This window comes from Varroa jacobsoni, unplaced genomic scaffold (assembly GCF_002532875.2).
Source record: "Varroa jacobsoni isolate VJ856 unplaced genomic scaffold, vjacob_1.0 contig02213, whole genome shotgun sequence".
Taxonomy (NCBI): Eukaryota; Metazoa; Arthropoda; class Arachnida; order Mesostigmata; family Varroidae; genus Varroa; species Varroa jacobsoni.
The window spans coordinates 35,794-59,268 of NW_019214777.1; the positions used below are offsets into that span (position 1 = coordinate 35,794).

Below are 23,475 nucleotides of genomic sequence, written 5' to 3' on the forward strand. Positions count from 1 at the left end.
GCAGGTTCTGGGAGGTCAGGGGGCGTGTTCCGTGAACGTGGCAAACAAACTCGAGGATCCTGAATTCCTCTTTAGGTCGCTCCTCGGCAAAAACAGAAAAGAGCCACGTTCACAGTACGCCCCCTATTTCAATAGCTCGTATTCGTTAATCAGCAACTATACTCGGTTACTTTGCCCTCACGTGAAACCTGGAAGGCCAGCTAATATAACTGGCGAATCGACACCGAATTCACGCGTTGCCTTCATCAATAATGCTGATGCAGGCTGCCATATGTGAACTATTTTCATTGTATAATTGTACACGACGGCGCAACATGAATAGTGCACAAATAGACATACAGGCGCAGTGAACAGAAATGCTGGAGTGACGGCCATCATAGCAGCGACATAAACAACAACAATAAATGTACAGAGCGATACACCACGAATGCCCACGACAACTAGCCTTTGCTTAGTACTATAAACAGCTTATCTGTGCGTACGATATCTCCTGCAAAGAAGCGATATATGAGCATTCAGCGGCCATACACACCCATAGTACACACACAAACACCCATGTGGACAGACAGGAAGGGCGACGACAACGACGGTCGCAGGGCAAACTATCTATCGGCGCACATGCGACACATGGGCACAACGCAACACAATAGAAGTAGAGCTACATACAGGGATAGAAAGGCAAGCGCCCACGAGAGGTTCGTCATCCACCCTTCCAACCGTTTCTATGCGACATTCGCGGGTGCTCAGCTCTCAAGAATAAGGAGAGGGAGCGTGTGTAGGACAGGAATAGCTAGGGTTAATATTCGCATTGGTAACTACAATGGAAGCCATTTATTTAGTAATCGACTCAGTTAGTTCCTGTACTGTGGGGCATATGTACTATCATTAATGACGTATGCGAAGGTGTCTGTTGTGTGCGAAAGAGCTATTGGATGCTGGATTATCGCCAACAGGCTGTGTAACGCGACTAATACCAATGCCTCCGAGATATCTAGAGACCTACGGAGTATGGGGTACTGCCTAACTTGCATAGCGAAACGGTACAAGAAGAAATGTAAAAGGCATGCGGACTGTCGGACAACATCAGCACCCGTTACTAACGCCTCTATTGATATTTGGGCCTTTCAGAAGGGAACGACTGTGGTGAGGCAGAGAAAGGGCATCCCGAAAATGTCCCCGTTCAATGCCCCTTTCAATGCCCGAAAAGGGCAGCATCGTGTAACTATTAGATGGTATATTTTCACACGCGAAGGTTCACGTGTAGACCAAGAGGACCTGCAAATATAGGGGAACCAGTGGAGTTGGATATAGGAAAGAGGCGTTCGAGACGCTAACAGCCGGTTACCAAATTAATTAGATCTAGCCGTTGATATTCGATAATGCAATTGCAAGGACACAATGTCACCTTTAAGCGTGGACATTGTCACAGATACATACAAACAGATATGCGTGCATCCCTATGTACTCATGTGAACTAGAGCGGACAGGATTAGACAGCAAAAGCTAGCGAGGCCACACGCAACGATGCATTTTAACTGGGTAATACATACGCACAACCATCAAATACATACATTTCATATTTAGGGATCATATTCATAAGGGGCGCCTCCTTTCCGGCCAAACGAGCGTAAGTTATTAGCCTGGCCGCTTTGAGCCGGCTAAACTGTTAAGGAATGAATACATCTATAAATATATACGCATTTCCAAAGCAACGCTCCCGTATAACGCCCGAAGTCCTATGTAACTTCAGTGCATCTTTTAATGTCATTAGAAAATGTCACTAATAGGAACCAAGTAAAAGGAAGCTAAGTTTTCGACTTTCGCAGAACTCAGTACTATAAGATGAATGAAAAAATCGAGACTTATAGTACGAGGCTTTCGTGGTATAGTACTAGACGTTGGGTTTTTACACGTAGCCGCAGACGCCATTAGAACACTGGTTCAACGCAAGTTGATAACCCATTTTTCAGAAATAGAACATTAGCCAAAGCAGTCGTATTTTCATGCGGCTTTTGGTTTGAATATTATGCTTGAATACGGCATCAAGTACCAAACAGATCTGAAACGTAAGAGGGATTTCACAAGTGTTGGCGAAAAGGACGGTTTGCTCTTGTCTGCTGTACAATAAGACAGAATGTGGATAGGACTTACATACTTGAATACAATGGCCCACGCTAATAATTTCAAGACTATGCATATACAAGATTTTGCATTGCTCCTTGCATATGCATAGTAATTGGGTCACATTGAATCTGTAATTGCTTTAGCTCCCAAATCTGAATTATCCTCAGTATTGTTTTTTTCCAACCCTTCACCTGTCACCTGGCCTGGTGGGGAGACATTCGATTGGGAAATTTAATAAATTTTTATATTTTGTGGATGTATTTGTGTAATGAACTAATAATGATAATATAACTATTACAATACGGTAAGCCATGTATTCAAAACAAAGGTGGGAAGCCTACATATCGGGGTGAAAGGGATGAGATAAGCATAAGGAAAGCGGTTTGGCGATGCTATCCAAAATCAGACGTTTCCTCAGGTCGATTGTAAGCACGGAGCCCCTGTAAAAACATGGACTCGCTGCTAGGCTTAAACGAGCAAAGGGAGACCTGCTTTAAACGCTGAACGCCTCAAAAAACGTGGCGATTCGAGTTAAAAAGCAACGAATGATGAGAGATGAAGGCGGATGATCGTATCTGGTTAAGCTTTCCCATAGTCTGGCCAAAAATTGACTCTAGAGAACGTACTGTTGGGTTGGACCACTTATACCTCACAAGGTTAGAGCCAGGTCCCAATATGTTATCTGGTGCCAGAAGCTAGAGCATCTAGCAGGGAGCTGCGCACAATCTAAGGTCACTGCAGAAAGGTATTATAAATGTGAAGAGGTCATATAAGTAACTAAAGGCTGCATGAAAGATACACCGTGTTGTTGCGCATGCGATGTCGAGGGTCATGGGCCTTGTTTTACGTGGTGTCCAAGACAACGCACAGGCCAAGCGCGGGCCTGTTCAACCCATAGCGGCCGACCGCAGCAGTAGCTCCGCAACTATTAAGAGAACCGACCCAATGTGAGCAAAAGGAAAAAACAAAATTCGCGGAAAGCGGATGTGGTTGATAAAAACGGTTAGACTACTCCTAGAAGCAAACAGACGGCCAAAACCAAGTGATGAATTTGATCGAGCTTTTTCAAGTCAACTCGAACAGGTGTCGGGATGCTCATTATACACTTTGCAAGGTACAGTAAGGCTAAAAACCGAAATTGACAGACTTTGTTGTTAGGCAGTGAATGAAGCACGCGATAAGTATGAGATCACAAGAATCCTAACTGAGTCCCGCGAGAAGGTTGCACTAGGGGTAATGGGTCCTCATTTAGACAAGTGTGGCCGTTGGCAGTCAGCCCAGTGGTGGAATGTGTGTATATGGCGGCAACACGCAGAGAATTTCGCAGAATCTATACAAGAACGAATAGTTGGCAGAAGAAACGCTAGACAGTAGGCAAGGAGGCACTAGCTAGAACCTCGACTTAAGCGGAAGACCTCAAGTCTCTTTACCGAAGACTCTACGTATTGGTAAGACGTAGTTAATATATGAAAGGCGTGAGTAAAGAAAGTAGAAAGAGATAATTCTGAACTATCCTATTAAATCGTCAAGATAAACTACGGGTAAAAGCCGCCCGCTAGCCGATAAGGTTGAGTCAACTCCTTAGAGGAGAGCAGTTCCCTAAGGCCTGGGAAGAGGCGTCAATCGGGTTGATTCTGGAAAACTGAACTAATCTTTCAAAACACCTGCTGATTTGTCTGCTGGATGTGCTGGCGAAGATAATGGAAAGTATAGTCACTGTTGGGTTAAAGAAGAAAATAGGAGAGAAAAGGACCCTACCGGGCTTTCAGTGCGGGTTTCGCAATGACGGTTCTACCCTTGAAATAGTCCGAAAGGTTGCACAGTGAGGCACATCACGAACGGACAGAAAAGAACTTTAGGAAGGCCAATTTTGTTTTAATAGTACTCTTAGAGGCCAGAAACGCTTTCAGTAGAGCCAACTGGCAGGTAATCGCGAGGGCATTGGAAAAGAAGGGAATATCCTTTTACCTAAGCTGGATTATCTCATCATATCTGGATAGCAGGGAGTTAGACCTCGGCCACGGACGAAGGCACATCTCAGCAAGGGTCCCCCGGGAATTAGTACTTGGTCCAACTTTGTGGAATTTAGTGTACGACGACGTCTTAGCAATATATGGCGTACCAGACGGATCGAATGCGTAATATACGCAGATGACCTGGCGCTGCAAATGACGGCGGACAAGAAATTGCCCCTGTAGGACAGAACAAACGTCCTTTTAGACATAATTAATACCTGTATCGAGGAGCATCACCTTAGGGCAATGCCAAAAATAGTGAGGCCATCTTTTTGCCGGGTACGAAAGAAATTGGAAGGGTCAACCTTGGGCTACGTGAATAATCCATCAAGATTAATCGCAAGGTTAAGTATCGGGAGAAATATTGGCGACAGGACTAACGGGTGCAGCCCATGTAAACGTTGGTAAGGCCGCACGATGCAGAGCAAACTTGGCACGATTCAAGCCCACAGTCGGGGGCATGACTGGAAGCACTAGAGTCTCAGTAGTGGGACCAGTCGCTCTCTGCATCTTTACAATTTGGGCAGATATGGCAAGACAAAACATATACACAAAGCAGGTAGATATGGCTATAGACCGGAATACGCCTCTATCCTCGCAACCGACATTGGCCGTTAGGGTGGCTAAAACCTACACAGCAGTGAGTACAAATGTTTTTCTTGTCCTGACTTTGATAATTTTCAGAAATTTTGTGGCGAACGAAAGGGTTTAGTAACATTTAAATGGAGGTATGGACCTGCTGACAACAAGAAAAGCCACGCTGACGAAATAGCGTCAACAATGGAACCGGATTGGACTACAAAACGCGTGGTACTGAACCCGTAGCCCTACACCGGACACGAATAAGTGGTTTAACAGCCCATATAGCAAACTGTTATACGGAGTAATTTAGTTAATAATTTAGTTAATAGTTTAGTAATTTAATTAATGAACAGTTTCGAACTTTCATGGAGAAAATCGAGAAGACCATTTGCATCTTATGTGATTTGGGGCTTAAAGCACACGATCTTTCGATGCAAAGTTTTGAAAGACATGAAGCACGAAATGGTGCGTAGTTGTATGCGGAGGACAGTTAACGAAACTATCGGCGATATAATTACATTGCAGAAGCCATGGGTTGCTAGAGTGATTTCCTTTAAGGCGTAGTAATGAGCTAGGAAATATACGAAGGGTTGACGATGAAGTGTAGTACAGGGCACAGAGAGAAACACAAACATAATAATATGGATACAAAGTAATACTAAGCCTCTACTGGCCCATGTGAGGGTATACAGTGAAGTCATGGATATTTTTCTAGTAATCTTTGGGTTTAATCGTGACGATTACGATCATAAGCAGAGTAAACTACCTGGTAAGGGAACAAGATGCACTTGACTTGAATGCCGCACGGCAGCTGGAAGCTCTGAGGTAAATCTGCAAGCAACCTTTTTTCTGTTTATGCATACGTAAAAAGCAATTTCCTCCACATATAAAATACCACAATAGTTACTTACTAGCAATTCTACCACAGCAAATAGTAACACAAAATATTTGACCAGCAACATTTGGCATAAGCACAGTGTTAACAAGGGAATGATCGCTAGCAGTACTTGCTGCGGAGATTTTCCATTGCTGCGGTTAGCTAATGTTATCGGAACATCATGTAACCTGATGGAGTCAAAGGGCTGAAAGGAGACGACAATAATGGGGGCCCCCTCAATCCCTCCCTTGTGATTCTAGCCTCGAAAGAATTACCACCGTTACAAGCAACAACGCTGGCAAGTAATCATCGAATTCTCTCCTTGCTACGCAACAAACAGATCATTATCATCAGCATCAATATCACACACCGTTACGGCTACGTCAACATCGAAGACCGCCCCGTAACGCTGTCCAACTCTTCCACCACCGTAGCTCGCATGCCATCGTACGTTAAGCGTTCCCAGGCCGATTAGTAGATACCTAATGGAAGGCCAAGAAGGCAGGCGAGCAAGTAGTAACTGTGCTAGTGTATGATATTGGATCTCCGTATTTGTAGGAATAGAAATAGCGACAGGGTGATGCAAGCACTACGAATTGTAGTTGCAAGTGTTGTAGAAGTTGTTGGCTGGGGTCCTCAAAATTGTGTACGAATGTGTACACTAAGGTATTCATATGAATTTTACCTGGCAGTATATCGCAACGAGGCATACTTTGTGCATTTCGAAATTATGCCAAGTACTCTAGTAATAAAGTCGACTAGGGCGGCGGTCATTAAACAGCCACAGTTTGAGACCGATCCTTCGTTTATGTTTCTCAGGATAAGTACCATTATGTTCCTTGTAACCACGGAGCTTTCTGCATAGGCCTTGGCATGTTAAGACAAGCCCAACGCACAACCACTTAGAAGACATATACTTAGCTTCATGCGATGTCCATTCTTATGCAGATATTAAAGAAATATTATCGTTCGGGAGCGCAAAGTCAAAATAAAACCTCAGATTAGACTTATTTTTCATACCTTGATTATCACTCCCATTTCGCTAGCATGGCCACTAACTGCTCGTACATAGCGTCAACCGTAGCGCTACGCTTGACGCTATGGATTACTTCGATGGGTGCGAATAAACTAGGACTACAGTGCCTTTTCTATTGATATGCCTCATGTCTGGTTGGCGGTAAACCGTTCAAGTCTCCCGCATACGACGGATGAACGGACAACTCAGACAGGGAGGGAAACATATCCCGGGACGCAGATCTCTGAGATTGCACTAGCCAGACAGATAGCCAGCCACCCAAGAAGCAGTCGCCTGGCTGAGTCGAGATTTGTGACCGAACAAGTTGTGAGTGCGCGCTCGTTGGGTTGGATGGGTTGTGTCTGCATGGACGAGTGATTGGATCTCCGTGCCTTCGCGTCGATCGGCTGGGCTTGTCTGTGTATGTTATTGCATTGACTTGCAGATGACGGCCAGACGGACTGGCGCCGCTGTACCACCACCCACTTCTTGCCGTTGGCCGCTAACTCTACATGACTGACGCATCCTCTGGCCCGTATGACCAAGCAGAATAAGCTCGGTAGACGGAAGGTCCCCAAGGCACTGGTAGGCCTATTGCTCGTCGTTATCGTAACAGTGCAAGAAAATAGAAAGGGGTTGCGGCAAGGCTCGCGCAGACTGCTAGAGATGACAACGCCTTTGTACACAGATACTCGTGCACACATACAGACATATACAGCTATCACAGTATAACATGAGTTAGCAGCTAGCTACGACCCCATGTAGGTTAATGGAATGGTTTGATTTGTACCTCTTGCAAAAGAACAGCGCCCATCAAAAATCAACGAGAAAGCTGGCAAACAGCCCCGCAACGTCTATCTGCGACATAACCCTGAGCTTATTGCAAATTAAGTAAGAGCTAAAGTTACGCAAGCGTCGCTCGTCCATCTCAAAATAGTCTCTACGGGTTAGGACGATGACGGAGCAAAAACATAGGTGCTTGCAATACATGGTTGTGACCGAAAAAGCAAGCAGACACATATATAAATAAAGGGGTCGTCATAGTCACGTGGGTTTGCACTAGGCCACGAAGGGCATGAACGATCAAGCGACAGCAACGGGAACAGGCTTCTTTGTGACCTATAATAAGACTGATCTTACCCTTCGACCAGATCGGCACATGGTCAACCACGTTAAAGTATCACAGCCAACCTGGTCATTATTTACTTCCATCCATGGATCATTAGGACAACTTTTAATGACGGTGACAACTACGTTTATAATGATTTTTACTACATATCGGTGATAAGGTGGCGACTAGTGACCGAAATAGCTTTGCTTTCTCCAGTCTATGGACGTCGAGGGTCTTGCCATCATCTCAACGGTAGGTGGGGGTTTCCGCATTGGTTGCAGCGACTTCTTGACTTCCTGGCACCCTTTCGGGGCCGATGGAGGCGTCAATTCGTTAGAGACCAGCAGCCAGTCAGATCGTTCGATAACAGGTATTCTTGCTGTTTGTTGTCCTTCTTGTACTTTTTGTCGTTTCGCATTTTGTTATTTTTGCCACCCGTTGGTACCGTTTTGCTCCTACCATTGGGTTGCTCCGTAGTTGTTCTAGTTGTTGTTGTCGTTCTTGTCAGCGGTGCTACCTGCAATTTGGATTGTGGCTGATGGAGTGGTACATTCGTTTTAGCTTCGGTTTGCGTATGGATGTCCTTCTCCACATCGAAAACGCTGTCAGCTAGTAGGGCAAGACCAGAATAGGGAAAGAGAAAAAGTGCATAGAGCGCAGGATATTTGGCCGCAGAGGAATATTGGTGCGTAGAGGGACACATGTATGAGATTGAGTGAATGAGCGAACCAGTGCAGTTGGATAGAGCCTGGACGCGCAAGGGGGATATGGGTGCTTCTCGTTTTTCGATTTGTGTGTCCTGTACCGATGCCCAGCGACCTGGCGGCTTGCCTGTCTGTCAGCTGGTAGTAAATTTGAGCGCGGAACTACTAACTCAATTTCGATCCACGCCGGCTGGCCTCCGACTGCTGGCCACTCTACGCCATATTGGTCAGTGACTTGATGGACCAATTCGGCATCTGTACGTCCGTTTGTGCAGGTTTTGCCTTTTTGACGGGCAGCCATCGGCCGTCCGCCGCTGCCTTCCGCCTCTCTGCCATCTCTTTGCGAACACTGCCACTATCGTCGTCTGTTCCTGTTCAATCTTTTCAGTAGTCAGCTGCTCGAAATTGCAAGCGCGCCTTGCGCGCACACCACCGGAGGCACGTTTTTGAATGTGCTGGGGAATAGGGATCAATGCGTGAGTTAATTAGAAGCTTGCGGGTGGTCGAGTGGGCGATCGACGAAGCGGAAACCCAATCCCTCGACATTGAGTTGGGTTGCTCCATTGCCGTAGCCACCACACCATACTTACGACCGTCGCGTTACTGTGTATGTGTGTGCATGTTCTTGGCCGACTCAGCAGACTACTTAGACGGCGGATGTAGCCCAGCTCGGGCCCTGCTGACTGTTCATCGCGCTGGTTTGCACGTGGACGCTTTTTTTCTTTCCTTATATCTCACTTGCTTTTGCGTTGTCCGCCTCCTCTTCGGCCTCCTCTCTTTCTGTTTTCCTTGTTTCTTCGCTATATTTCTCGTCCACTTACTTGCGAGACGCACAGGCTCCGATCTACTCCACGATCGTAGGTTCCCATTCGACGCACCCAATGTATACTGTCAGTATCCCCCAAAACACAATTCCCTCTGCCCTTATAACTCACTTGCTGTTCCGATGGCTGTCGGATCGTAATGAGTGATGCTTCTTCGACATCCACATTGAACGGTCAACATAGTGCGGACAAAGCTTTGATAACAAGAGTAATCATAAGACGTGCTTAAGATGAGGGATCGACGCTGATCGAAAACGATACAGCGGCATATAGACGCATATCCTTGCAAACACACACAGGCGCTGATATGTAGAGGCTGCATGACGATGAAAGCGTTCGGGGTTACGAAAAATCGCACATACACGCACTTACTACCGTGGTACCAAAAGCCTGGCAATGGACGGTCAAAGCTATCTTGTTATATCTCACATAAGTACAAGGGTACTATATTGCTGGTTGGGTCACCTTCGGTTACTCGCTTCTTTTAGCCCTCTTGATCCCACTAAAATCCATGAACGATGCAACCTTCTCGCCTTACTGTTTTCGTCTAGCTCTCCTCATCGTTCTATTTTGCCCCCTTTGCCAGGGACAGAGTTGGGATATGTGAATGGGGCAATGAGTCGAGGGCCCACAAATCTGATGGCCACTGTAACCCTCGCTGCTACCGATAGTTGGATAGCCACAGAAGCGGCTTGGGTCTTCTGGTCCATTCCGCTTCTACACGGAGACGGGGACAAGTGCAAGCGGACATAGGAAAATATGGGATGTACGCTGCACTATGCTGCGCTATGCCATGTGATGCGAGCTGCAACAACAGCCAACAACAATGAACTAAGCGAGGCAGGTTTTTATCTGCTAACTAGCTTGCAGATAGCGTGTTTCGCTGCGTTCGTCCGTGGAGACTGGCCGTGAAGCCTCGTTCTTTGAGATTCCCAGTACAAAGCAAAAGGACGGACCGGTGCGTGGAAGGCGAACAGAATAGGATCATCGGATGTCCACTATTGCCAGGAGTCGAGACAGCATCGCTACGGCTACTACTACTACTAGCACCGCTTATTTTCACCCTTAAATAGGAAGGATCACTATGTCAGGCCCGTGGTACATCGAGTCCATACTGTATGTTCGGTAGTCGTAAAAAGATGGTCGCCTGCTCGGCTCAACCCAGTATGAACAAACGGACCAAGCTCCAGCAATAGACTGGTTACTGCCGACTCACAGTACTTGTGATACATGACCGACGCAGGATTCTAATTTTGCCCAATGAGGTCACCACTAAGCAGATAACTTTTCCCGGTCCTTTCGCTGGCCCGACGCCCTCGCAGAGCCGTGCTGAACACCGTTCAGTGCAGTCGAGCTCGAACAAGCGTCGAGCGACAACCGTCGGCTGACTAGGAGGAAACGAACGGTCAAGTAACGTTTGCGCAGAGCATAGGCGCTTGGTTTCTCAACGGTTCCTACCACATCAAAATCCCCAATTTCCCCGTTAAAGCTATCCTTTGTCGAAAAAGGGATGGTGGAAGCAGAAGTGGAAAGGTCATTTTTTTGATAAATTCCTTTGGACCCCACAGACTTATGAGGCATGAAAGCGATAAGTGATAACTGAAAGACTGAACGAGGATTGCGTTTGACATGTCTTTACGCTCTAGCGTTCTCTTACGTTCACTTCTGCTTTAGTCTGAACGGACGCAACCTTCCGTCGAACTGTTATTTTTCGACTTCCGTTCGCACAGAAACGCTGGACCTTGAAGGCAGGACATTGTTTGCTATGTTCGCGCAGAGCCCTAAACACCACTACTGCTATTACATTGCTAACCGAACTGTGGACAGATGAATGGATAGGCACAGATTTCGATGTCTCCTACCGACGTGGACGTTTTCCTCCGTTAAAAAACTTCTCCCGTACACATTTTGCGTTTTCATGGGCATCAATTAAAAAATCAAGTGTAAATACATCTCGAATGGATAATGAAGCGGTTTGTGCAAGACAGCATAGGACTGTTTTGCTTAATTAATAATAAACATAATAACTTAACTGCAAATTTTCTATAATCCTGGCTTTATGGCTAAATTTTTATTTAATGAAAAAAGAAAAAAAAACAACAATAATAACATACCTCTTTTTGAACAATGAAAATTAAAAATTAAACACGAAAAAGCGACCACATACAGATATAACGACTGTGTTCGGAATGTATGTAACTCAAAGCTCTACCGGTAACAACCACCCATTAAACAAAAACAATGAACCTATCGACTCTAATAAGAGAACGTGGTAGATCAGGTAAACAGAATGTCCATCTATCCTGATCCTTCGTCTCCCATCTGCATATTAGCACCTATTGGCAGTACCTAATTGATCAGTAATGTATACTGTCGAGAACGTCATCGAGTTGAAAGTTAAAATAATATCTGATTGGAGTCTCAACTAGGAACAAAAATGAAATACGTTTAATGAAAGTTATTATTCCTTGGAATTATCATAGACTGAGGCATTTTCTAGCTCAGTTTTTTCAATAGTGTTTCGTTCCTTTCCAGTGCCTCCCAAGATCGACGAAGAGTTCAGCTCAAGTGAAGTGACAGTTCGTGAAGGATCGAGCGTAGCACTTCGTTGCCGAGCTACGGGTAACCCTAAGCCAGACATTCGCTGGAAGAGGGATCACGACCTCAAAATTCACACCTCACCCGATGATGGTGGTAAGCATGAAGACATATTCACGTATATAGGCCATTCACGGGGGAATATAAGACAGTACTAGGTGGAAGTAATTATTAATGATCCTAAGTTTAAGGCTACACAGCAGCAAAAAATCTGTCAGCCTATTAAAAACTTGAAAGTTAGCGTATTTTTTTTTTTTTTTTTTAAATAAATTATCTTTGCGACGTCTGTTCAATGATGAAAGTTTAATTTACGCTGGTGCTTATCTGATGGAGCCAATCGATTATTCGCTGTACGACTTATCAGTATAAACTGTCCTTCCCTAGACAAAGTATCTAAAACAAATAAAATCTATATTAGATTTATTTCTACAGAATGAAACTTGTGATTTCTGTTAGATAACGCCATTGTTAATGGGATCGGGTTTCTGATGATGAACTTTCTAATATCATTTGCAATTGTTGACCTTTAGTGATCTAGCTATTATTGAGCTACGAGCTGTTTTTGAGAAAAATACGATCATTACGATGAGTTGTGTTTGCAGTGATACACCATTGGTAAACGCTTTTGCGTGCCCTTCATCACAAGTCAAAAATATAGGGCTGTAAAGAAAAAAACGCTGGTTGCACGACTCACGTGGCTACAATAGTGAAGCTGCTAAAGGTCTCACATGAAAGCTTCTTTATCATTGATTGAATAATAAGGTCAAAATTGTACGGCAGGTTGAACTATTTCTAGCACCCACACCAATGACACGTTTCGGACGGTGTACTTCGCTACCTACCTAGGCATAAAAACACATGTATCCTGGGACCACTACCCATTCCACCTGATATACCTTCAACTATGATAGATTACTACATCGTGTCAAATTTAACCAACAGTTATTTACATAGGAAACAAATCATGCTACTTTGTCCGGCAATCAGTATCGAGATTGCCTTACGACATGGCTTTTCTCGTCGAGTCAACGTAATGGACCATTACATCAGGTTTGCCAGACACTCGGCTCAACATCGAGATTGGTAACTAAGCGGAATATGTCTCTCAGCTAAAACTGCCTATATTACTGTGCGCCTACTATGCTTTTTCACCATCGGCATTTCTGCCAACGTGGGATGGCCTGAGCTATTTTTACCTCTGCAATGAACTCTGCCACATAGTCGTCCGTAACACAGTGGGAAAACGCGGTCCTCGGATGACTGACTTGGCAACGCAACGGCTCGTCCTACGGGCTTTCACCCAAACTCACCTCCGCCGGTAAGCGCCGACCACTCCTTGAAGCCGATACCCCGACCTCGGGCGGCCTGCTTACCCCTTGAAATGGGGCCGACACATTTTCTCTATGAAGTCTGTCTTAGTTTTCACTGACTTTCTCTCACTTCAATGAAGCGAGGCGTCCAACTAGAGAAGTCTTCTCCACGACGCAGTGGGTCGAATCCTTCAGTACTCTATTCAGAAGGGTAAGTTTGGTAAGCGTTCGACGTTGTTTGTAGCAGTTGAATCGGAACCAGTTGGTGCCGGTCGTGGAGGACGCCGCCGTAGCAACCCAAGGAATCGGTCGTTTTTTGTATTCGCGCTCCGTCACGTCTCAGTCACTCAGAGGCGCCAAGGATGCTAGCGACTGAGGTATACCAGGAAGACATTTATTCGCGCTTATGCTGCTGTAGAAAGAATAGCAGCAGACCACTTCGTTTAGGCTAGCAGAATAGTGTAGTGTCTTCTTCAAGCTTTTTCGTTGACTTTTGTTTTCGGGGCTGATTTTGCGTCAAGTCGACAGGCGCTGTGTAACCAACGAAAGATTTTGGCGTAACGTAAAATGGCTAGTTGCCGAATGTTCCAAGGCAAAAGTTTGCTCGTCCATGCCAGTACTACTTTGAATGCTACCTTATCACAGATCTCAGATTTTTTATCTATATCCGTGTTATTTTTGAAAAATGAAGCTGTTTAATGAGGCTTAATTCGAATGTCACCCTCGAAATACACTTCGGTTGGTATTGTGCAAATCTGGAATTGAATGCAGCCTATTTTTGTCTAATAAGGCAGAACAAATTGCAGTAGAGCCTACTTTTTCTTCGTTGAATCGCGCATCGTTCTTTGAAATGAAACAAAGGTTCTAGTACCTAACTTCGTCTCGGTAGATGCCGAGTGCCCGACCCTCTGTGCCGCCGACACCGCCTTAGCTGCTGAGATGATTTGCATACCCTACCTCGTTCTTTCTCTTTTTCTGAGCCTCGCATTGCCTTCTAAACAGAGGGGGCATTCAAACAGGAGGAACTCTTAAAAATGAGGTGTTGGGTGGTGCCAGCTGTTCGTAGGCAACGCTAAGTCTATTCGGAGTTGTATCGCAGCCTCGCCACTATACCCAGTTTTATTTTTCATTATTCCGCACGCATGGATATTCTCCATCGAGATGTTGCCCTGCACTATCTATTTGATGGCATCTTACTCAACTGAACTAAAGTTTTGCCGTTTGTAAGCGACGGCCATGCTCCAGTCATGAGAGCCGAAAGGCTCGGTGAGAGCGGCAGGGCCAGCGGCGAACAGAAGGGACGAGCATGAAAGCAAGAGGAGACTATTTGATCTGCACTTGGTCATGGGAAGCGGTGTTTAGCGCTACTGGTCTGTTTTCCGATAACCGATCCATCATCGTGTCTAATATAGTTCTACTTTCAAGAAGCTCACTAATGTAGTCGTCTTCCAAGTTAGTCAATACTTATTCAGTTATTAGCTCCATGGTTAGGTATCCGATGCACGAGGCCGTAAATCGTTGAGGTCAAAACGAAAAAGTCGTATTTTTTTTCTTTTGCAACCTATATACTCCCCTTCCATCGCTCAGATGAGGTGGCCGTCTTGGATCATTGTCGCCAGCTTGCCGTCCGCAGATGTTCGTGTGTAAAGACTGCAAATGGAGGCAGACCATATGACAGGCAAATATAGATATCTAATATAATAAGAATAATCGTACGGGGGGCTGCAAAGCCACTGAAATCCCAAAAGGATCTAATATTTACAGACATACTCGTCTGCGTGAGTCTACTATCCAATCTCGGAATGGCTTCTATCAGTCAGACGAATTTGGTACGGTGCGTTTAGTTCATCGATGTTCATTTAGCTATTAGAACTAGAAATTCGAAGACCAACCCAAATGATTTTGCACTTCTATCTACTACCTACTTGTTGTATCTAGCTGGTGAAGCTTTTTTGCGTACGTAACGTTGAATCTTGCGTACGGAACTGTCATCACGAAACAAATAATTCTGTTTCAAGCCTTACTCACTCAATAAGAAAACATATCTCCACTAATCCATGGCGATGATCGCTGATCCGGTCGGTAATGGAATCATGGTACACAACCTATTGCACCCTGTGCACAAGCTCATTCCTTTCGTAACATTCGTGTTACAGTACTACGAACTAGAAGAATAGCATCTACGAACTCATAACCAGCCACCAAATTACTGATGATCTGGGAAGACAACTTCTCATAAACAAAGCCATGTCCGTTGTACTACTTACACCTGCGTTTTTAGTACGATCGTGTGGCTCTAACGATTTTGGCACCTTTAACTCTAACTAACCTAATGAGGACCGTACATCAAGGTATGGATGATTTTTTTTTTGCGTATATCCGGATTGTTGTTCTCGCTGACATTTGAATTCGAACGCACGATTTACGTAAAACTAGTTGGAGTATTAGCTTTATCAGCCCTCACTGAAAATTGTTAAAGATTTTAGCTTTTAGCCACGACTGCTAACCTGAAACACATAAACATCCATGTAATCCACTGAGGAATCATGGCTAATAAATTCAGACTGACTCGGCTGATAGCTTCTTTTCCCCGCGCGGCCAAATAGTAAATAGGAGTGAAGCCTTTATGAAACAGTAACTTCCGTGTGTCCGCTGAAGTCCCCAGACAGGGAACACCTCTTCCGAATAGGTGAAAAGCTTGCTGCATGGGGGGGGGCTCATGTCCCAAGCTGAATTGAATCTTTAGCGGTAGATCTCAAAGTACAAACATGCTTTACGGAACAGACACTTCCCGAACAGAAAGAGAGTAAGATTAGCAATTCAACCATTTTTACAGGCAACATCCACTCAAACTATTTTTACCCAAAAAAAACCCGATGCTATTTGTCTTTCGCCCTAATTTGCAATCTCTAACGTTGTTTAATGTATTCCTTTTTCAAAACGTTACATGGACGCGAATGAGTATGTACTGTTAATATTTTGAAATGACAGCGGTCCGCAATAAGCTAAAATGAGGGAACGACCACTCAACGTCAACAGAACGGCACCGCCAGCATCATCATTATGGCCGCTTTCAATCATCTTGCAAATAAAAGCGAAAGAACGAGCAAGCACGTTCGCAATAACCTAAATACAGCGGCCTGTTTTTGAACCCCTAAGTCGAAGAAAAGGCAGTCAAACTAACAGGTAGGCCTTTGTTGTGTCTGACCGGTTCAATGACTGTTTAAATTTACTTAACAATGATGGAGCTGAAATACTGGTAAGCAGTGTTCGTCATACAACCTCAATGAAACTACAGATGTAATAATTACGCTTTCTTTTCAAATCATGTTTCTTGGTCGAACCTCATCTGCTCTTGGCTCAGTTCTACTGCTAAGAACGATTGCGCCAGATGTCTAAAAATGTGTTTACATTATTTTGACTATAAGGAGAAAGCGCGAACAATATGTCGAGGGACATGTTTTTTCCGTGAATAAAAGTTCAGAGCGATCTCAGCCATCTATCAAATCCGTAATATTATCAGGTTGACATGAAGTAAGCAGACTCAGCGTGACAGAACGGCAAGGAACCAGGACCGTGAAAAATCAGTGCACACTGCCTTTCGCGGTTTACCATGAAATATTACTATTTTTTAATCAGATGTCGAAATATGGTTGTAACGATCGAAGCAAACTACCGAATGATGATAATCATTAGAGAAGACACTCCGAAAACTTCTCCTCTCTCTTTAGCTCGATCCATATGTTATGATGAATACATCGTCCGTACATATATACATCGATCATTGTGGATAAAAGCTCACGTTCCTTGAGTCATTCTGCGATGTACTGCCAATTTAGCGTAATTGGCGTGTTGTATATTTTGAAAATCGGCAAAGACTCTTGTGAAATTTGGATTGCCAGTGAGTGATTTGGGTCGGACGGACTGAGCGGACAAGCGACTAAAATTCGGACGACAGAATTCTTTCAGACACGATTCGTTGCAGACGCTTGCAAACGACGCCTAGCTCTTTCTCTACGCCTTTTTCAGCCGCCAGCCGCTGTTCTTTTAGGTACGACACGCATTCCGCCCCATTTAAACAACTAACCAGTCGACCGATCGTTCACTGCCGAAGGCATTCTTCGCAATTTCGATACCTCACGAACGAATATAGGATGAGTTTCTGATCGAAAGCGGAGAAGGGGGCAGTTAGGAATTTCCGTGTAAACGGGAGACAGCGAAAAGGCGTAAGCGCGTCCATATGCTAGCTCGACTGACTATCTGTGTCCTGGAGTCTATCGACGCTTTTGTAGGCATCCAAGCAATTGGTCAACATGCACTAATTGGACTAACCACAACCAAACATATAGGCCAATATTACTCCATACTCGCAGCTCTAATGAGACTTGGACACGCAGAAGGATGGGGCTATTATTTATGCGGTAGAATTCGAATGTGCAAGCTCGGATTCGGGTCTCGTAGTACTTCCAACTACGAAGGTCTCGTACATATTCAAGCCGATTAAGGCAGAGCTACCGTCTAGTGACAATTCAGGGTTTGCAATATTATTTAATTATTTTAAAATCCTCCAAGGACAAAAAACTATGTCATTGGGTCAGATGAGTATAAATCATTTAACGTTACCCACATTATTATTAATCATCACCAGAGCATTTTTAGTTCAGAGAATTATTTTTAGTCATATAAGAAAGATGCAAGATAACCTATGTCCGTGGAAAAACTTTTCTAGAAAGGCCCCAAATTTCTAGATCAAATATGCTTGCTAACGAAGAATGATAAACTTTTAACACATTCGTAGGATCATTACTTGGTACAGCTTGAACATCTAACTGTGGGACGTTCTGCTATCAGATGATAGGTTCCAGGGAGAAGGGGCGTGTGGGAGCAGAAACTACGCACGTCGACCTCCCCAGTAAACATACCCCTTCCAAATCTCAATAAAGGACTGATGTTTACTGTTAATCGTAGGACGGGCCAGGCCCGAATGACGAATCGGAAGAAAGTTGTAACCCACTCCAAAAAGAAGTGTGGGCCACGTTTTGTTTATCAGCTTGAATCTCTGAAATTCAATTTGTTCCCACCGGAACTCACTTTAACATCAGCTTACTTACAGGTTTAATTAGCTTAGTGAAGTGTCAGCGTATTTTCTAATAGCATGAACTACCTTCTATTGCACTAGAGATTTAGACGCTGTAAATGTTCCTGTTTTTCAGGTGTCATGTTTTACCATGGCGAGTATCTAAACATGAGTAAAGTCCTACGACATCAGATGGGTCCTTATTTCTGTATTGGATCCAACGGGGTGCCTCCGTCGATTTCGAAGCGAATCAAAGTGAACGTCGCATGTAAGTCTTAATAACAGTAATCCTACGTATTTCTCAAGACTTGTAGTTTTTGTTACTTCAACATATCGTCTTGATATGCAACTTTGCGCGAGCTTTGTATCTTCAAAAGCAATTCTCCCTGCATTGACTGCTGCCAAGAGAGCCCTCATGAATAGCCATATATAAAAGACCCGTTATTACAAGTCGAAGTGCGCTGTGTATTATACACGTTCCGTTAGTTAATATATACATATATATATATAAGAATTTCTCCATTTTTTCTTTCTTCCTAAACTTCCGCGCATATCTGCTTCAGCAATGGCATAACAGAAACGTTAAATTAATACCGTACAATAATATCGGAAACGTTTTTGTTTAGTCCCGCCGATGACGTGGATCAAGGAGCAGCTTCGCGGTGTTCCTATTCATGACAACGTCAATCTGACTTGCGAAATTGAGGCATTTCCAAGGGGTGAAGCCTTCTGGGCCAGGGACGATGGCGAACGTCTAGAAAGGTCTGATACGCACGAGGTCGCGATGCTACCTCGAGGACCCGAGTACCGTTACGATCTAGTGCTTACCATCCATCGAGTTCAGCCTGAGGACTACGGCTCGTACAAATGCGTCACAAAGAATCCTCTCGGTGAAACTGAGGCGATGGTCAAGCTATTTGGTAAGGATGTACGCTATCAATTTAGTTAGTGTCCATGCAATCCTGGGCAGAACAATTTCGGAACGTGATTACAAAATGAAATGTATATAATTACTAGTGGTGAAGTTCAAGTTCAGTGTGGATCACAAGTACTGTTCACGTTGGCGTACTATCCTAGAGTTAGATTTCCCTAGCTGGCTTTGTTTTACTGTGAAGTAAGCATTGAAAGAAGAGCAGCTGGCGCCTAGGCTAGCTGGTAGGTTAATAATAATTTGCATCTAGGTTAATGATCAATAGACAGTTATCTGCCATCGTAATTCACAGGCTTACTACAACTACTAATTTTTTTTTAGGTCATGGTTAAAAATAGACGTTTCCATATTTGTCCGATGTCTTTAATGATTCAGTGCGTAAAATATTATGCCTTGCAAAGGTTACGAGCCTGTTCAGCTATATGTATGTATGTATGTATATATATGGCCAAAATTCCTTCTGAACGAAAGGAATATTGCAGGGCACGCAACATTTGAAGATGAAATAAATGTGGCTACTTGCGCGACTAGACATCTCAAGTAAATATTTTTATTCAGTCCTGAATAACCCACAATTTTTCTGAACAATACTGGTAATAAATCGTAGTTTTTTTATAGTTCACGTCCATTAGGTCGATTTGGGCTACTTTTTCTGAAACTGTTCTTAGGGTGAGATTTGTTCCCTATTTGTGAGTAGAGGAGCCTACAATGAACCATGAAAAGCGATGTCCTCACCACAGTTTAATGCTTAATAATAGCGTTTCTAATGTATACATGTATATATATGAAACTGATATAATCAGTTGTGACGCGTTTTACACTCTACTAATACTCTGTGGGCCTGAGGTGATCTCGGTCGGGTCGGACGCAACATGGCTCTGCTGGTACGTACTCTATCGGTACATATTGTGCAGTGATATGCCTTTTGCGACAACAGCAATATCAGTATGAACGGAAGCAGCGGCGATGGCGGCGGCGGCGGCGCTAACGGCGAGGGGGGATGGTCGTTGTTGGTCCATTAATATTTCAGGACACAAGCCGAGCGCGTTGGTGCTGCACCGCCGGCGGCTGGTTCATTAAGCTAAACAAAATATTTTCGTGCAACAATGACGAACCAATACCATCACATCAAGGACAGTCTAGTGCTCACTCCGAGGCGACAGTCATTCAAGAGGGCTACACCATATGAATAACTTGTCTCTCGCTTTGCCATCTCTGGAGACATATTGTTATGTCGTTAGACATGCATTCACTCGTTCGATATGTAATAAATAGCCAGAGATTCAGACACGTACCATTCAGGTCAACCTGAGCAAATTTACCCTACTAACTAAAGGTTGTGAGCCGTGCGTCAAGTGGGATGTCCTTTATTCAAATATGTCCAAATAATCTAGGCGATGTACAAGGTCCTTTGTGCATTGCCTAGGTTATTTATTCGCTATGTCTCCAACGAGAGAAATTCATTTGGAGAAACGTTACAGGTCCTACAGCTGCTTGGTTACAGGTATTAAATGCGACGCCGAAATGTCATGGTATGCTGGTAAATTCCGCCGATGTACTGGCCAACCACCCTGCTTACTTCGAAAAGTGTGCCAGCTGAAAAACGTCAATACTTGATAAAAAGCACATAGAATAAGGTGACCACTCCGCACTACGTAAAAGATCAGTGTAGACTACTTCTATCGTAGCCTGTGCGGTTCCGTTCGCCCTAGCTTACATGCGCTGTACTTCGGTTCGCATTTTCAGAGACGCTGAAACCAACTCAGGCAACTACTAGAGGCACGAAGCCACCGAAAACAAGTAAGCATACCATAGAAGAATTTTTTTCACCGCGTAAAATATTGTGCCTTGCAAAGGCTACGAGCCTGAGGTCTAAGCAAGCTTTTCGTAGCAGCAACGTAGCTGTCCAGTCTCTACGACAATAACAAAAAACCTTTTTTTTTTTTTGTTATTGTCTGTAAAAAACAAAGAAGATTAAAGCGTTTCCTTCTGTTCTGCAACGCTCGATCTTATTGCCTATACTTGGAAGTTAGCCATCTTCCCTTCCCCTTGCAAATCTTCCCTTTCCACGGCAAAATATTGTTGAGCTATTTAATTAATTATAACTTTTGCAACGAGGTACAATTTTCTATCCATAGAATGCCGAATAACCTGATAGAGCAGTCACATCGAACACGCAGATAACTTAAATACCTGAGGCAGTTTTTTGATAGAGCCTAAAGAGAAGTCTGCGAGCTTGCCAATCAATGCTTTCATAAAATATCCTCGTTGCTACCGAAAAGACAGTTGCAGAATTGTTTGTTTCCTACTTGTTACAGCTAAACGACCGCCGACAACGCCAAGATACGAACGGCCCACGAAGCACCGTACGTATTAAATATGATAATAGTATACAAAGCGGCTGAGCAGTTCATATTTAAAAACATGCCGTGTATTTAATAATGTATAGTGAGGGCCTTTACAGTGGATTTGGGGTTAGTATTTTGTTTTTATCTCATATACTCATTGGTGAGCTTTGTACTGCTAAGCTCTAAATGCACATACTACATTGAGACGCTATCGTTTCACTGCTAATCTATGAAGCTGTCTGGAAATAAACAACAATCGAAGAAGTAATAGTCAAGGGCGTCTTTGTCCAGGACCGTCTAGTACATCAACGTAATGAACAGCTGATAAAATTCTAATTTCAATAATCTTTCAGACAACCCGTCAAGGACGACTACAATCGAAACGTACGAAGAGCACCCTTCGCTAAACGGTGAGCACTCTGTGATCTTTCACATGTCTGAACGAGGTTGGCTTTTACATTACACTACCTCGCTACGCTAAATACGGGATGCGCGAAAAACGTTTCAACAACAACAACAACAACAACAATTTTACGTCTAATGCTATTCAGCCGATTAACGCTTCGCTAGCGGACACGGGACGAATGTAACATAAAATGTTGAAGACCAAAAAACAATGTCAATTTATGTCGTTCGATTCGGCTCGTACGGACTAGTACACTGTTTGTATTTATTTACATAATAATACATAAAATAAATATTCTATCCAATTACGGATAGGACATTGCCGGTTTCGGCTTCAGCCGAGAGTAATCGAAGGCCTACTGTGACTAACAAGTCCGGAAAGGAACTTTTAAACGTATTTTACTCAATCGACCCGATCAGATACAGCATGCAATCGAAACTTGACTTCATTCACGCCATATTGGACATCCCCCGTGCAAGAAGTTGTTAGAAAGGCTGTTAAGGTTTTTGTGCGCAATGAATTGCCTTTCCGAGACTCTGAATAACGCTAACCTAACCTGAAAATTTTTGGCTGGAAGGATCTTGCAAGGCGAACATAAAATGGAAGTTCAGTTGTGTAACTAACTCTGCCCGTTACTTTTCAGACATCGGACTTTACAGTGACTCGAGTCTCGCATGGAGGTCGTCTATCCTGCTTACACTCGTATCCGTGCAGCTCATCGTCATGTTCTGGAAACAACAACGGATATAAGTCGCGCATATATTCAAGCACATAACTTGTTGCCTACTCGAACCCGATAGTGCCCGAGAGGACAATAACGCAAAAAGAACAAACAATAAGCGAACGCGAGATTACCAGAGATTTTTTTTTTTCGCGAAACCTTGACATTCCGCTTCATTTTGCCGGGCAGTGCAATTGATAACTGTGGCGGTCACCGATGGAGCGTGCCACACGTATGTTATGAAATATGGCTTTTGGATTTATAACTACAAAAGGGCAGGCGTGGATGGGTTGTGTGAGCCACATCGCGTGTCCGCGACTACTAGCGTTTGTTACTACGAATGAGATAACGAAATGAATTGTTGAGAACGGGAGCTTTCGGAAAATAGATATGGGGGTACGGGAGAGGCTGGGGTGTGGAGCATCAATGAAAAATGCTAAGCATAGCGACATACTAAAAATTAAAGAGAGGATATACCGACGACGGTAACGGCGACGACGACACCGGTAACAACAATTTATTTTTGGTGGATGATCAACATAACGTAACCGACACATCCGGTGTATGTGAGCGTGCGACCGACCTTATGCATCTTATGCATAACGTGCAATGCGTGTAATGTCCGCGATTCTCGCTATATGGCATTCATCTGACTAGCAGCAGTACTATTTCTACTGCTAATACTAATTTTATTGTTGGTGTTGCGCTGCAATCATGAAACCTTAACTCGTTCCTCTCTTTTTACAAGTGCCATAGTAGCAGTAAAGTTGCATCTTGAACGGATGATGCAGATTTCCTATTTCCGGTAAGGTATAGTGATATGACTAATATA

General features: G+C 44.0%; 1 protein-coding gene across 1 annotated transcript in view; it reads left to right on the plus strand.

Annotated features, from left to right (window-relative positions):
- LOC111272423 (neurotrimin) overlaps positions 1 to 22,761 on the plus strand; it is a 39,909-nt gene extending 17,148 nt beyond the window's left edge. The window contains exons 6-12 of the mRNA XM_086973272.1: positions 11,788 to 11,946; positions 18,374 to 18,505; positions 18,864 to 19,157; positions 20,915 to 20,968; positions 21,487 to 21,534; positions 21,870 to 21,926; positions 22,566 to 22,761. Of these exons, the coding sequence (XP_086829398.1) occupies positions 11,788 to 11,946; positions 18,374 to 18,505; positions 18,864 to 19,157; positions 20,915 to 20,968; positions 21,487 to 21,534; positions 21,870 to 21,926; positions 22,566 to 22,672 (851 nt within the window). The 3' untranslated portion in view covers positions 22,673 to 22,761. The remainder of the gene's footprint in view (positions 1 to 11,787; positions 11,947 to 18,373; positions 18,506 to 18,863; positions 19,158 to 20,914; positions 20,969 to 21,486; positions 21,535 to 21,869; positions 21,927 to 22,565) is intronic.
- Positions 22,762 to 23,475: the final 714 nt, after the last annotated feature.